General features: G+C 39.0%; 1 protein-coding gene across 9 annotated transcripts in view; it reads right to left on the bottom strand.

Annotated features, from left to right (window-relative positions):
• The window catches only part of LOC128702226 (protein tramtrack, beta isoform), a 96,634-nt gene extending 83,342 nt beyond the window's left edge, over positions 1–13,292 (bottom strand). For 5 of the 9 annotated variants that reach the window (XR_011394349.1, XR_011394350.1, XM_070102883.1 and 2 more), the window contains exons 1-3: positions 10,760–10,821; positions 6,453–6,529; positions 2,088–2,283 (exon numbers count right to left, since the gene is read on the bottom strand). Coding sequence is in view for 7 of the 9 variants with exons in the window: in XM_070102883.1 (XP_069958984.1) it covers positions 2,088–2,273 (186 nt within the window). In the remaining 2 variants the exon portion in view is untranslated. Of the gene's footprint in view, positions 1–2,087; positions 2,284–6,452; positions 6,530–10,519; positions 10,738–10,759; positions 10,822–13,167 lie in introns of those variants that run through there. The other 4 variants (XM_070102886.1, XM_070102884.1, XM_070102885.1 and 1 more) reach the window with 4 other exon arrangements.
• Between the last annotated feature and the right edge of the window lie 865 nt (positions 13,293–14,157).

Genomic DNA, 14,157 nt, shown 5'->3' with positions numbered 1-14,157 from the left:
GCAAGAGAAGTAAATGTGAGGGTCTTGGCAAGAGGTGTGGAGTTAAAAGATAAGGAATCACACATAAAGTGGGAGTTGTCACAGTTGCTCTTTGCTGATGACACTGTGCTCTTGGGAGATTCTGAGAGAGTATGGAGGAGGTGAATGTATTCAGATATTTGGGAGTGGATGTGTCAGCGGATGGGTCTATGAAAGATGAGGTGAATCATAGAATTGATGAGGGGAAAAGGGTGAGAGGTGCAGTTAGGAGTCTGTGGAGACAAAACTTTGTCCTTGGAGGCAAAGAGGGGAATGTATGAGAGTATAGTGTTACCAACGCTCTTATATGGGTGTGAAGCATGGGTGATGAATGTTGCAGCGAGGAGAAGGCTGGAGGCAGTGGCGATGTCATGTCTGAGGGCAATGTGTGGTGTGAATATAATGCAGAGAATTCGTAGTTTGGAGGTTGGGAGGAGGTGCGGGATTACCAAAACTGTTGTCCAGAGGGCTGAGGAAGGGTTGTTGAGGTGGTTCGGACATGTAGAGAGAATGGAGTGAAACAGAATGACTTCAAGAGTGTATCAGTCTGTAGTGGAAGGAAGGCGGGGTAGGGGTCAGCCTAGGAAAGGTTGGAGGGAGGGGGTAAAGGAGGTTTTGTGTTCGAGGGGCTTGGACTTCCAGCAGGCATGCGTGAGCTTGTTTGATAGGAGTGAATGGAGACAAATGGTTTTTAATACTTGACGTGCTGTTGGAGTGTGAGCAAAGTAACATTTATGAAGGGATTCAGGGAAACCGGCAGGCCGGACTTGAGTCCTGGAGATGGGAAGTACAGTGACTGCACTCTGAAGGAGGGGTGTTAATGTTGCAGTTTAAAAACTGTAGTGTAAAGCACCCTTCTGGCAAGACAGTGATGGAGTGAATGATGGTGAAAATTTTTCTTTTTCGTTTTTTCGGGCCACCCTGCCTTGGTGGGAATCGGCCAGTGTGTTAATAAAAATAATAAAATGGTCAATGAAAGTGAAGATGAACCATTAAATACATAAGGAAGAATAGATAGAAGTGTTAAAGCATGTGGATGAAAGAACTTTATGTATGGAGTCATAAGGGAAAATGCACCAGTTAGTGGTACCAACACTTTTGTATGGGTGTGAGACATGGTTATTAAATGTTGCAGTAAGAAGGAGGCTAGTGTCAGTGGAGATGTCATGTCTGAGAGCAATGCATGTTGTGAATATTATGCAGAGAATTAGGAGAATAGAGGTTAGAAGAGACTGTGGAGTTATGAAAAATCTAATTCAGAGGGAAGTGGAGATGGGGTTTTTAAGAGGGTCTGACCATTTAAAACAGGGTGGAACAGAATAGGATGACAAAGAAAATATATGAATCTGAGGTGGAGGGAAGGAAAGGAAAAGGGTTATTCCTGCTGGACTGAGCATCCAGCAGGATTACATGAGCATGTTAGATCAGAGGAAATAGAAGTGTTTTTAAGGCCTTCACATGCAGCTGGAGAGCAAGCGAGGGGTGCTTGGGATTTCCTGAAGGGATTCAGCAAAAATGATTAGCCAAACTTTAATCCAGAAATACAGTGTTTGTACTCTGAGGGAGAGATGGAGATGTTACAATTTGGAGTGTCATCAGAATTACACACACAGATGCTCCTCGACCTACAAATGGGGCTACGTTCTGATGAGCCCATCTTAAGTAGAAAATATCGTAACTTGAATATGAATATATGATAAGTAAATAACTACTGTCACTGAATAAGTAAATAAACAAATAATTACTGTGACTAACTTAATACCAGCCTCAGTACCAACAAGCTGATGAAGATCTTCATCCATTTCCAATTCTAGCTGTCTCCCAAGCAATAAAATCTTGACTACTGAATGTGCATCACTATCGCTCCATTGTAAAGTCAAAATATTGCAAGTCAAACCACTGTAAAGTTTGGAGCATCTGTAATGTCTGTGTACTTCTGGCAAGACAGCTTTATGAATGATGATGAATTTGGTTCATTTTTTAGGGGTCATTCTACCTTAGTGAGAGATGGCTACTGTGTTAAAAGAAAATTTATTTGATTTTCCTTACAAAATAGTGCAAATACATACCCTTAAGAAATCTCGAAAATAAGACGAACATGCTGCTAGAACAAGCTGATGTGCACGAATTTTGTTGCCATCACCACAAACAACTGTGACATCGACCAGATCACCTTCCCGCCGTAAACCACTCAATGTGTTCACCAGAGAACCATGGTAGTTATTCCACAATATGCAGTATTGGCTACCATCCATTTTGTATTAACTGCAAAAGTTTTATAAGGCTCAATTATTGTACTGCACTTATCAGTAGAGTCATTTCTCTAGATGGTAATACCTGCACATCCTATTATGTATGTACATATGTGCATGCATGTGTGTATGCACGCATGTATTGTGGATATAAAGTATATTTTGTAATTATTCAAACACTGTATAGATGATACCTGTACAAACTAAAACAAATTTACATACTGTAATTCATGTAATTTTGGCATGAAATATTCTATTGAATCAAATTACGAGAAAAGAGATTAATGATTATAAAAGTTAATTAACCTCTTCTCCTATAGTATACATTACTAAATTTAACCCTTTCAGGGTTTTCGACATACTAGTACGGCTTACGCACCAGGGTTATTGACGTACTAGAACACCTAAATTCTAGGTCCTTCAAATCTAGCGAGAGAAAGCTGGTAGGCCTACATATGAAAGAATGGGTCTATGTGGTCAGTGTGCGCAGTATAAAAAAAATCCTGCAGCACACAGTGCATAATGAGAAAAAAAAACTTCGACCGTGTTTTTGGATTAAAACAGCGACTTTGCACTGTATTTTCGTGTGGTATTTATGGTTGTATTCTAGTTTTCCTGGTCTCATTTTATAGAATGGAAGACATATTACAGAAATTGTGATGATTTTGATTGATTTCACAATGAAAAGTACCTTGAAATTGAGCTCAAAGTAGCAGAAATGTTCGATTTTTACCAAAGTTTAAAAGTAAACAAATCATGCTATGCGTCCAATACACGTCAACTGGTGAGTCTATTATTCTTTCACAAGTGCGCTGATATTATTTATACCATTTCTACACTAATGCAGTAGTCTGCATAACAGTAAATCTTCTATTTTTTGTAAGAATAAAAATTCGAAGTGGAAAGCAAAAAAAATATAAGAAGGGCCTGGTGATGTGACTAACGAACAGAGAAATTTTTACTTTAGTGCCAGGAATGTCTGTCTTGTTTATTCTGGACCCTATTTGGAAATTAGCATCTTCTGAAATTTGTGTGAAATTGGCAAAATTGCCAAATTCTAACGACTTTATTGGATAGTTGAAATTGGTAAATGGGTGGTTTTTTGTACTCATTCGATAGAAAAAAATGGAGTTCTAGCGAAATAAATATGACTTTTGTCGACTAGTACACAGGAATTGACCGAAAATAGGGCTCAAAGTGGGCAAAATCGCCAATGCTTAAACATCGGTAAGACCGCAAACTTCGTGAGAGCATAATTCCCTAAGTTTTCCATCAAATTTCATACTATTGGTGTCATTATGATCAGGAAAAGATTCTCTATCATTTCATATGGAAAAATAATTTTTTTTTTTTGAAAAATTTTTGACCCTGAGAACAAGTTTAGGAGATGGCCTCCTGACCCTGAAAGGGTTAAAAAGAGAAACTGTCCTTTTTCTTTTTAGGTCACCCTGCCTCGGTGAGATATGGCCAGTTCATTGAAAAAAATAATAGTTAACCCTTTGAGGGTTTCAGCCGTACTAGTACGGCTTACGACCCAGGGTTTTTGACATACTAGTACGCATAAATTCTAGTGCCCTCAAATCTAGTGGGAGAAAGCTGGTAGGCCTACATATGAAATAATGGGTCTATGTGGTCAGTGTGCACAGTATAAAAAAATCATGCCGCACACAGTGTATGAGAAAAAAAAACTTTGACCGTTTTTTTGGAATAAAACAGCGAATTTGCACTGTATTTTCGTATGGTATTTATTGTTGTATTCTAGTTTTCTTGGTCTCATTTTATAGAATGGAAGACATATTACAGAAATTGAGATGATTTTGACTGGTTTTACAATGAAAAGCACCTTGAAATTGAGCTCAAAGTAGCAGAAATGTTCGATTTTTACCAAACTTCAAAAGTAAACAAATCATGCCAAGCGTCCAATACACATCAACTGGTGAGTCTAATATTCTTTCACAAGTGTGCCAATATTATTTATACAATTTTTTACACTAATGCAGTAGTCTGCATAACAGTAAATCTTCTATTTTTTGTGAGAATAAAAATTCAAAGTGGAAAGCAAAAGAATATAAGAGGGGCCTTGAGACGTGACTAATGAACAGAGGAAATGTCATTTTAGTGCCAGGAATGTCTTTCTTGTTTATTCTGGACCCTATTTGGAAATTGGCATCTTTTGAAATTTGTGTGAAATTGGCGAAATTGCTAAATTCTGACCACTGTATTGGATAGTTGAAATTGATAAATGGGTGGTTTCTTGCATTCATTCGATTGAAAAATTGGAGTTCTAGCGAAATATTCTTGTTTTTTGTCGACTAGTACAGTGGAATTGGCCGAAAATGGGACTCAAAGTGGGCAAAATCGCCAATGCGTAAACATCGCCGAGACCGCTAACTTCGTGAAAGCATAATTCTGTAAGTTTTCCATCAAATTTCAAACTTTTGGTGTCATTATGATCAGGAGATTCTCTATCTTTTCATAAGAGAATTTTTTTTTTTTTTAAATTTGGCCGACCCACAGAACGAGTCTCGGAGAGGGCCTGTCGACCCTCAAAGGGTTAATTCACAAAACACACCTAATACAGAAAAATAAAATGCATTTGAAATGCTCATAATGACAGGACTCCCAAATAATATTGTATGAGATGATAAAAGTTTAGAACTAATATCCAAAGTTCCTGCATTGTTGTGATGGTGGTATGATCATCTCAAAATTAAAAGGACCCCCAGGCACAATCCTGGGCAAAAGGAGACATATAATAAAATGTCCTAAAATCTGCTGCCACTGTTCACCTAACAGTAAATATATACCTAGGAGTTAAGTCAACTATTACTGGTGGAATTCTGAGGGATATACTATTGGCAAAATAGTTTGGCTAAGTTTCAGCTGAAAGATAACTGGATATTTTTGTTAATTCAGACAACAATATTATACAATAGCAGGATTTTAGGTATTAAAATTATCATCATTCATACTGTTTTTTAGGTTTGTGAAGGTAAGTTTATGAAATGTTTCAAGTCCTTTTTCATGTTAGATATCTGTAGCCCTACTCAATATAGATATCAATACAATTTTTTAATGTATTTTTATAATACCCAAAATATACCTGTGACTGATTTTGAACTTTCCCTCCCACAGTCTGGCTATGCTTCAGGCTTGTCTGATGCTTGCCTGGTCAACCAGGCTGCTGCTGACCTGCTGGCCCTCATATTAATCACACCCTCACCCTGGTATTATTATATTATATGCATAAGGAAGCACTAAACCTATATTGGTCAACAGCATCCTGATGATGGGAGAAAATTGGGTTTGATCTAAAGAATGGATACACAAATTCCTTGGATCAGGAGTCTTTTACCAGCATCAAGGAATTTTTTTTTACACACAATAATTTTACAGGTTAAGAACTGTTATCCTACCGTGGCTCTTTTCAAAGCCCAGCTTTATCTGATGTATACTACCACTCCCCAGGGTACATCCCACAGCAGTCGACTAACTAACTTCTTTGGGGTTATCCCAGGTTCTCTACACATATGCTGCTATGTATGATAATTATGTAACTGTATTTGTGTATACCTGAATAAACTTATTTACTTACTAACACCCAGGAACCTACTTACTACTAGGTAACCAGGGCCAGCAGGTGTAGGCACACATGCACAACGTTTCCATCCATGCAGGGGATTGAATCACAGACACTCAGTGTGGGAGGCCCTACCTAACTAGCCACTGGACAGTAATGGGTGTAATGCTGGCATTGCACACAATTTGGATTCATTTGGGCTAAGTTTAAGGTAATTCAAAAAATGAAAAAAGTGGTCTTTATTCGAATGATGCTGAAAACTACAAATGAAATGTTAAACAATACTTCAAAAATAAATTAAACCAAGATGATGAAAGATTTTATTTGCATTCTGTCAGCAGTCATGTAAAATATAAAAAATCACAGCTAAAATCCATGTCTTACAATTAATTAAAATCCTTATGGGGAACAGAGATATCCTATGTAAAGTCATAAAATGTCACCTTTGTACAGTGTAGCTATAATGACTCAGGAATATGTATTTTCAATGTTAAAGGCAATTTACTCACATGTACAGTAGTGTAATAGTTTTGTAAACGACAGTCTGAATATTATTATAAATATTTATGGGTAAAGCACTGAACCCACAAAGTCATAAGTACCTGGGGAGAGAAGATCCAATTCCTTGTACCAAAACCTCCTCACCAGCATCAAGGAACCTCCCTTGAGGGGCAACAATCTGAAAAATTAAACTATAGTAAAACCTTATTTAAGCAAATGTTGATTTAATGAATTTTGGATCTAACAAATCCACAGCCCCAAGTCCACTGTTTCAAGCATGGAAAAACAATCTCACCACTCAAATTTAATGGACAATCTGCATGATCAGACACACACTTCCCATTATTAGTCCACTAAATCAGACCTATGGAAATCACTGACATTTTTGGGGTATCTTGGAAAATTAAGACATGTTACTAGGTATGGTAATTGTACTTGTGTACCTGTACCTAAACAAACTTACTTGTAAGTAGCAAAAGCAGTTCACCAGCATCACAAACAAGTTGACAAATTAGATATGTGCAAACCCTGAGCATCCTTTACAAAATGAAGATACCCAGGTATTATACAGTACATGTATGTCTAATTCATTTTGTCGCTATTGTATAACATTGATGTAATGCCACAAATTAAACATTATGACTGATATGTACATATATTCTAGGTTCCTTAAACAACTAAATGTTCAACTTTATATAATTTTTGAAACTACAGATATGCACAAATTAGGATTACAGTCATTGAATGCTGGTATATAAATAAAATATTATCATTTGGAAACATACAACACATCTTGCATTACAATTTTGAACTATGTCTTTTTTTTATATAATATACAAAAAGATAGGCTAGGATACAATTTTTCTAAGGAAAAACCTCTTATCAATCACAAAAAAAGGCTGTAATATATCATACAGCAACCAAGGATAAATAAAAGGAAATATATGCAATGATACATCAAACATATGCCGACACATGCAACATAAGTTTTTCTGCTATACCTTAATACTCAATGGTAGACCATTGGGCTTGGGTGAGACAAGATGTTTGGACAAGTCTTATGCCTACTTATTATTTTCACCTAAGAGTAGATTATATTTGGATAATTACCTTAATAATAATAATTATTTCTACAAGTACATGAAACAATTTATACAGACCACAGCTGGCATCAATGACATACTACAGTGGAACCTTGGTACTCGAAGAAAGCTCAGCGCTGGACCAATAAACACGACCTGCCAGAACTTCACTGTAAACTTTCGTGTTTCCTCTCATTTTTTTTTTTATAATATTTTTATAATATGAAGATTAGTGATAACAGCTAACCAAAAAGAAAATTGGATGGGAAGAATTTGTTCGATACTCAAACGGATCAGCACTCGAACAGCCTTCTGGAATGAATTAACTTCAAGTACCAAGGTTCCACTGTATATAGAAATCCCCTTGTTATGCAGAGCATTTTGAGAAACTTAGGTTAATTTTGTTCCCAGGATGCAACCTACACCAGTTGGCTAACACCCAGATATCTACTTGCTGCTAGGTGAACAGGAACAACAGGAAACATTACACTCCCAGTTTCCACCTGCACCAGTGATCAAACCACAGATACTCAATGTGTGAGCTGATAGCACTACCAACTGAGCTATGAAACACCTTACTAAGTTTATTTAGGTACAAGCACACATAAGTACAATTATCATACCTAGTACCAATATGCATAAATTACCTAGGATAACCCCAAAAAAGAGAGACAAATGGACTTGTTTCCATTGTGGTCCTTGTAATATTTTATTATTTAAAGCCTAGCTGTAAGACACAGTAGAAATCAGTTACGATTAGAGCCTTAAAAATTAAAACAGCTAAGTAATTCATTTGTGTGAAAATCAGTTACAATAAAAGGAGGTGCAGTAAGATTAAAATGAATCAAGTTATTTACATGAACATTAAATAAAAAGTTAAAAACCAGGGTAGCCCAAGGTGAACAATGAGCCTTGTTTCCACTGATACCCTCCGGCCCTCTACCCAGGATACTGCCCATAGTAGTCTAATAACTCTTAGATAACTAGTTAATTGTCAGGTGAACACAAGAAACAGGTGTTGGGAGAACAGAGGAAGCAGGTGTTAGGAGAACAGAGGAAGAAAGTATTAGAACAGAGGAAGCAGGTGTTAGGAGAACAGAGGAAGCAGGTGTTAGGAGAACAGAGGAAGAAGGTATTAGAACAGAGAAAGCAGGTGTCAGGATAACAGAGGAAGCAGGTGTTAGGAGAACAGAGGAAGCAGGTGTTAGGATAACAGAGGAAGCAGGTGTTAGGAAAACAATGGAAGCAGGTGTTAGAACAGAGGAAGCAGGTGTTAGCAGACTTGCCAAGGATTCAACCTAATCTAAATGTTAATAAATTATCAAGCGTAATGCATCCTGGAGTAGAGGTCATAAGGACCCTCTCAAAAATTAATTACACCACCTGGGTTATTAACCCTCTGGTATTTATATTCTGAAAACCTTCAGTCTTAAAACCTGTGTCACCTCCAGTTTTAAAACCCATGTCACCTCCAGTCTTAAAGCCTGTGTCACCTCCAGTCTTAAAACCTGTGTCACCTCCAGTCTTAAAACCCATGCCACCTCCAGTCTTAAAATCCATGTCACCTCCAGTCTTAAAACCTGTGTCACCTCCAGTCTTAAAACCCGTGTCACCTCCAGTTTTAAAACCTGTGTCACTTCCAGTTTTAAAACCAGTGTCACCTCCAGTTTTAAAACCCGTGTCACTTCCAGTTTTAAAACCCGTGTCACCCCCAGTTTTAAAACCCGTGTCACCTCCAGTTTTAAAACCTGTGTCACCTCTAGTTTTAAAACCCGTGTCACCTCCAGTCTTAAAACCTGTGTCACCTCCAGTTTTAAAACCAGTGTCACCTCCAGTTTTAAAACCTGTCACCTCCAGTTTTAAAACCTGTGTCACCTCCAGTTTTAAAACCTGTGTCACCTCCAGTTTTAAAACCCGTGTCACCTCCAGTTTTAAAACCCGTGTCACCTCCAGTTTTAAAACCCGTGTCACCTCCAGTTTTAAAACCCCTGTCGCCTCCAGTTTTAAAACCCCTGTCGCCTCCAGTTTTAAAACCTGTGTCACCTCCAGTTTTAAAACCCGTGTCGCCTCCAGTTTTAAAACCTGTGTCACCTCCAGTTTTAAAACCCGTGTCACCTCCAGTTTTAAAACCCGTGTCACCTCCAGTTTTAAAACCCGTGTCACCTCCAGTTTTAAAACCCGTGTCACCTCCAGTTTTAAAACCCCTGTCGCCTCCAGTTTTAAAACCTGTGTCACATCCAGTTTTAAAACCCGTGTCGCCTCCAGTTTTAAAACCCATCTCCATTACCATCACTCATACTTACATATAAAAACTTTAAAACATCTAAATGTTTATAAATTATCAAGCATAACGAGTGTTAAAGGTGTGTATTAATGCGAGTTTTATAGTGTACATAAGCGTATTAATGTGAGTTGTATAGTATACATAGTTTATAAAAATTTTATAAAATTGCTCACAGTGTCCAGAATATCTTGCTGTCAATTTTGTCAAGGTTGGGAACCAGAGCAATCATAGTACTAGGGGGAGAGAACACAACTTGTAGTACCTACAGTCAGTGGCCAGGCGTCAAACACCTTTTATTGTACAGCAATAAAGGAATGGAACAGACTGCCCGCACATGTCAAAGCCAGTCATAGCATGAACCAGTTCAAGAAGAGTGACAAAAGGTGTCTGATGAATGAAGCTACAAAAAGGGAGGGGAATGATTTTCTATTTTTTAGCTAACATACGTGTAAATTTTACCTTATTCCTAGTAATGACCCTCGTATTGTAGTCTTAATGACCCTCGTGTAGTAGATAGTCTTAATGACCCTCGTGTAGTAGATAGTCTTAATGACCCTCGTGTAGTAGATAGTCTTAATGACCCTCGTATTGTAGATAGTCTTTTTAGTATGATAACAGGATGTTATCTTCATTATAGAATAATAAGAAAATATTATAACCTTTATATTATAATAATAAGGTAATAGGACCACAATGGAAATAAGTCACTCTGACTTTTTGGGTTATCCTAGGTCTGTACACATATGCTGCTATGTATGATAATTCTATGTAACTGTATTTGTGTATACCTGAATAAACTTACTTATAGTGTGCATTAATGTGAGTTGTATAGTATACATGGTGTGTATTAATTTGAGTTATATAGCATACAAGTGTGTGTATAGTGAAGGGCGAGTACAGCAGGTGTGGGAGACGCCATCTTCTGCTGCTACACTGTTTTCTCCTCATATTAGTGTTGTGAGGAGAGTAGAGTGTGTGGAGGAGTCTGAGGAGAGTCGTGCTAGGTAGTAGCAAGACAAAGCTAGATGGTCTTAAGACTAACTTAATAAGAGGATCAGATCCACTTGTACCTGGCACCTCCACCAGTGTTGGAACACAACAATACATCTTATATACATCAATTATTATCTACAACTTACACATTCAACACAACAACTCTTATATACTGAAATAATTATTACTAAAATAATATTTAATGTGCATTTGTCATTTTTTTTCATTTAAAAGTGGGCAATAAAAATATTTTTAGAAGTATATAAATGAAACTATCATATATATATATATATATATATATATATATATATGAAGCCTTTTTATCCACTTCTCCGAGGCTATGGGTCCCACAATTTACACCAGAGGTGGACCCCATCTTATATATATATATATATATATATATATATATATATATATATATATATATATATATATATATATATATATATATATATATATATATATATATATATATATATATATATATATATATATATATATATATATATATATATATATATATATATATATATATATATATATATATATATATATATATATATATATATATATATATATTTAATCACAGCCCAAGCACCAAGAGACAAGCATCCAACCAGGGACACCATAGCCATCAACAACAACCCTGAGGAAGACCCCATCACTAAACAATTAATTTTGCCAGAAACGGAAATCTATAAGGCGATTATGTCATTTCCAGCAAGATCTGCAGGAGGTTACACTGGAATTCGACCTCAGCACCTCAAATTATTATTATTATTATTATTATCAAGGGGGAAGCGCTAAACCTGGAGGATTATACAGCGCCTGGGGGGGGGATGTGGAAGGCATTCAGGCTTAATTCGGGGAACTGGAGCACAGATCCAATTCCCTAAATCAAGAGCCCCTCACCAACATCAAGGAACCTTCCTTGAGGGGTCAGCACCTCAAAGAGATGGTAAATCCAGTACTCGGTGCATCTGCATCAATTCTTCTCACCGAGTTAACAACTTTCGTCAACAACTGCCTGGCTGGGCGAATCCCAGAAGAAATTAAACCTTTCTTTTTTGGAGCCTCACTATGTGCGTTGAAGAAGGATGGGGAAATCAGACCCATTGCGGTTGGAAACACTCTTCACCGTCTCGTTGCCAAAGCAGTAGTAAGAAACATTCGCCTAGAAGCTGCCAGTCTACTCCAGCCACACCAACTGGGCTTTGGGGTCTCTCAAGGCAGCGAAGCTGCAGCTCGTGCGGCAAGGGCCTACATCAGGGACCTACCAGAAGACAAGGCCGTAGTCAAACTTGATTTTAGAAATGCCTTTAATATGGTGAAGAGAGATGCTGTCTTGCCAGCTGTTCTGGATCGGTTCCCCAGTCTTTTTCCCTTCATTTCAGCTGGCTACAGCAAACCCTCAATTCTTTTCTTTGGAGAACATGAAATTCTCTCATTAGAAGGTGTTCAGCAGGGTGACCCACTAGCTCCACTTCTCTTCTGCTTGGCAGTAAGAGAACTAACTTCCAGCATTCGCAGCGAGCTCAACATCTGGTACCTGGATGATGGCACTGGCAGGTACTGAAGAGTCCCTGGTAGGGGACCTACAACTGGTGAAAACACAGGGAGAAGACTTCGGACTCATCCTCAATCCCTCCAAGTGTGAAATCATCACGGCGAACCAGGAAATAATCAATGCTGTGTGAAGAATCCTCCCAGAAGTCTCTACTACCACTCCATCCAACAGTACCCTCTAATGTGCAACTCTTGGGTATCTTTATTGAGGAAACGTTTCGCCACACAGTGGCTTCATCAGTCCATACAAAGGAGAATCTTGAAGAACAGGAGGAGAATGAGGTAATCAGTCCCTCAACCTTGAGTCGATGTGGTTAGTCCATCAATCTTGAATAGAATACGGCATACGTGCTGAGATGGAGCTTATAAACCGTTGGCAGGAGAGGTGCAGAAGTCATAGGTCGTGTAACATTTGTTCAATGTTGAAGTAGGTCGTGCCCAAGAATTAGGCAAGCGAAGAATTCCCAAGTATTAAGATCCCAAGAAGTTGCAGTGTCTGACAGGTTTGTAGATGAATGGTTCAGAGAACCGACATGTTGATAAATTAGACACATGTGCAACTCTTGGGTATCTTTATTGAGGAAACGTTTCGCCACACAGTGGCTTCATCAGTCCATACAAAGGAGAATCTTGAAGAACAGGAGGAGAATGAGGTAATCAGTCCCTCAACCTTGAGTCGATGTGGTCAGTCCATCAATCTTGAATAGAATACGGCATACGTGCTGAGAAGGAGCTTATAAACCGTTGGCAGGAGAGGTGCAGAAGTCATAGGTCGTGTAACATTTGTTCAACGTTGAAGTAGGTCGTGCCCAAGAATTAGGCAAGCGAAGAATTCCCAAGTATTAAGATCCCAAGAAGTTGCAGTGCCTTACTATTCCAAGACTCACTTACTTCCTGAGGTGTGCACCCTCTTTTGACAACCAACACTGGACGAATATGACGCACACCTGAGGTCAACCTTTAAGGCACTGAACCTGTCACTAGAGGATCAGCAATGGGATCAGGCAACCCTCCCAGTGTGACTGGGAGGTATAAGGGTGCGCAAAGCAACGCATGTTGCTTTACCTGCTTTTCTGTCATCGTGTTTGGCTTCCAGTGCATTAGTCAAGAAGATTGTTCCCAAACACTTGAGAGACGTGGTAGGAGCTCAAGACGCCAGGTTTACTGAAGCAGCAATTCGGTGGGACACCCTTACAGATTCCTCCAGTAGTCCAGCTCGTCCCAAAGAACACAAACAGTCCCACTGGGACAAACCGATCATGGAAAAAATTGCTAACGCAATGCTCTCCAACGCCTCAGGAAGGGACAAAGCTCGTCTCCTGGCAGTGAAGGCACCACACTCAGGAGATTTCCTGTTAGCTGTTCCCATTTCCTCCTTGGGCACTCGACTAGACCCACAGGCCATTCGGATTGGTGTTGCTCTTCGCTTAGCCGCCTCCATCCTCACCGAACATAGGTGTATTTGCGGCAGGGCGACAGCTGATCAATTCGGACTTCATGGTCTCGTGTGTCACACAGCAGAAGGGAAGTATGCCAGGCATGAGGAGGTCAATGACATCATAAAGAGAAGCCTCGCCACAGCCCGTTGCCCAGCTCAACGGGAACCCCAAGTGCAGAGGTCTGACGGAAGTCAAAAGCGTCCTGATGGAGCCACTATGCTACCTTGGAAGGATGGAAAGCAGATTGCCTGGAACTACACCTGTGCCGCCACATTGGCAGACACCTACTTGCCATACTCCGTAGTGGAAGGGGGTGGAGCTGCCAGCCACAGGGAGACCCAGAAGATCCACAAATATTAAGACCTTTCCCCTTGCTATAACTTCATCCCAATAGGGTCGGAGACCCTTGGAGCATGGGGCAAGTGTGCTCTAAAGTTCCTCA

Source organism: Cherax quadricarinatus, chromosome 83, assembly GCF_038502225.1.
Source record: "Cherax quadricarinatus isolate ZL_2023a chromosome 83, ASM3850222v1, whole genome shotgun sequence".
Lineage (NCBI taxonomy): Eukaryota > Metazoa > Arthropoda > Malacostraca > Decapoda > Parastacidae > Cherax > Cherax quadricarinatus.
This window is presented reverse-complemented; position numbering and strand designations above follow the sequence as displayed.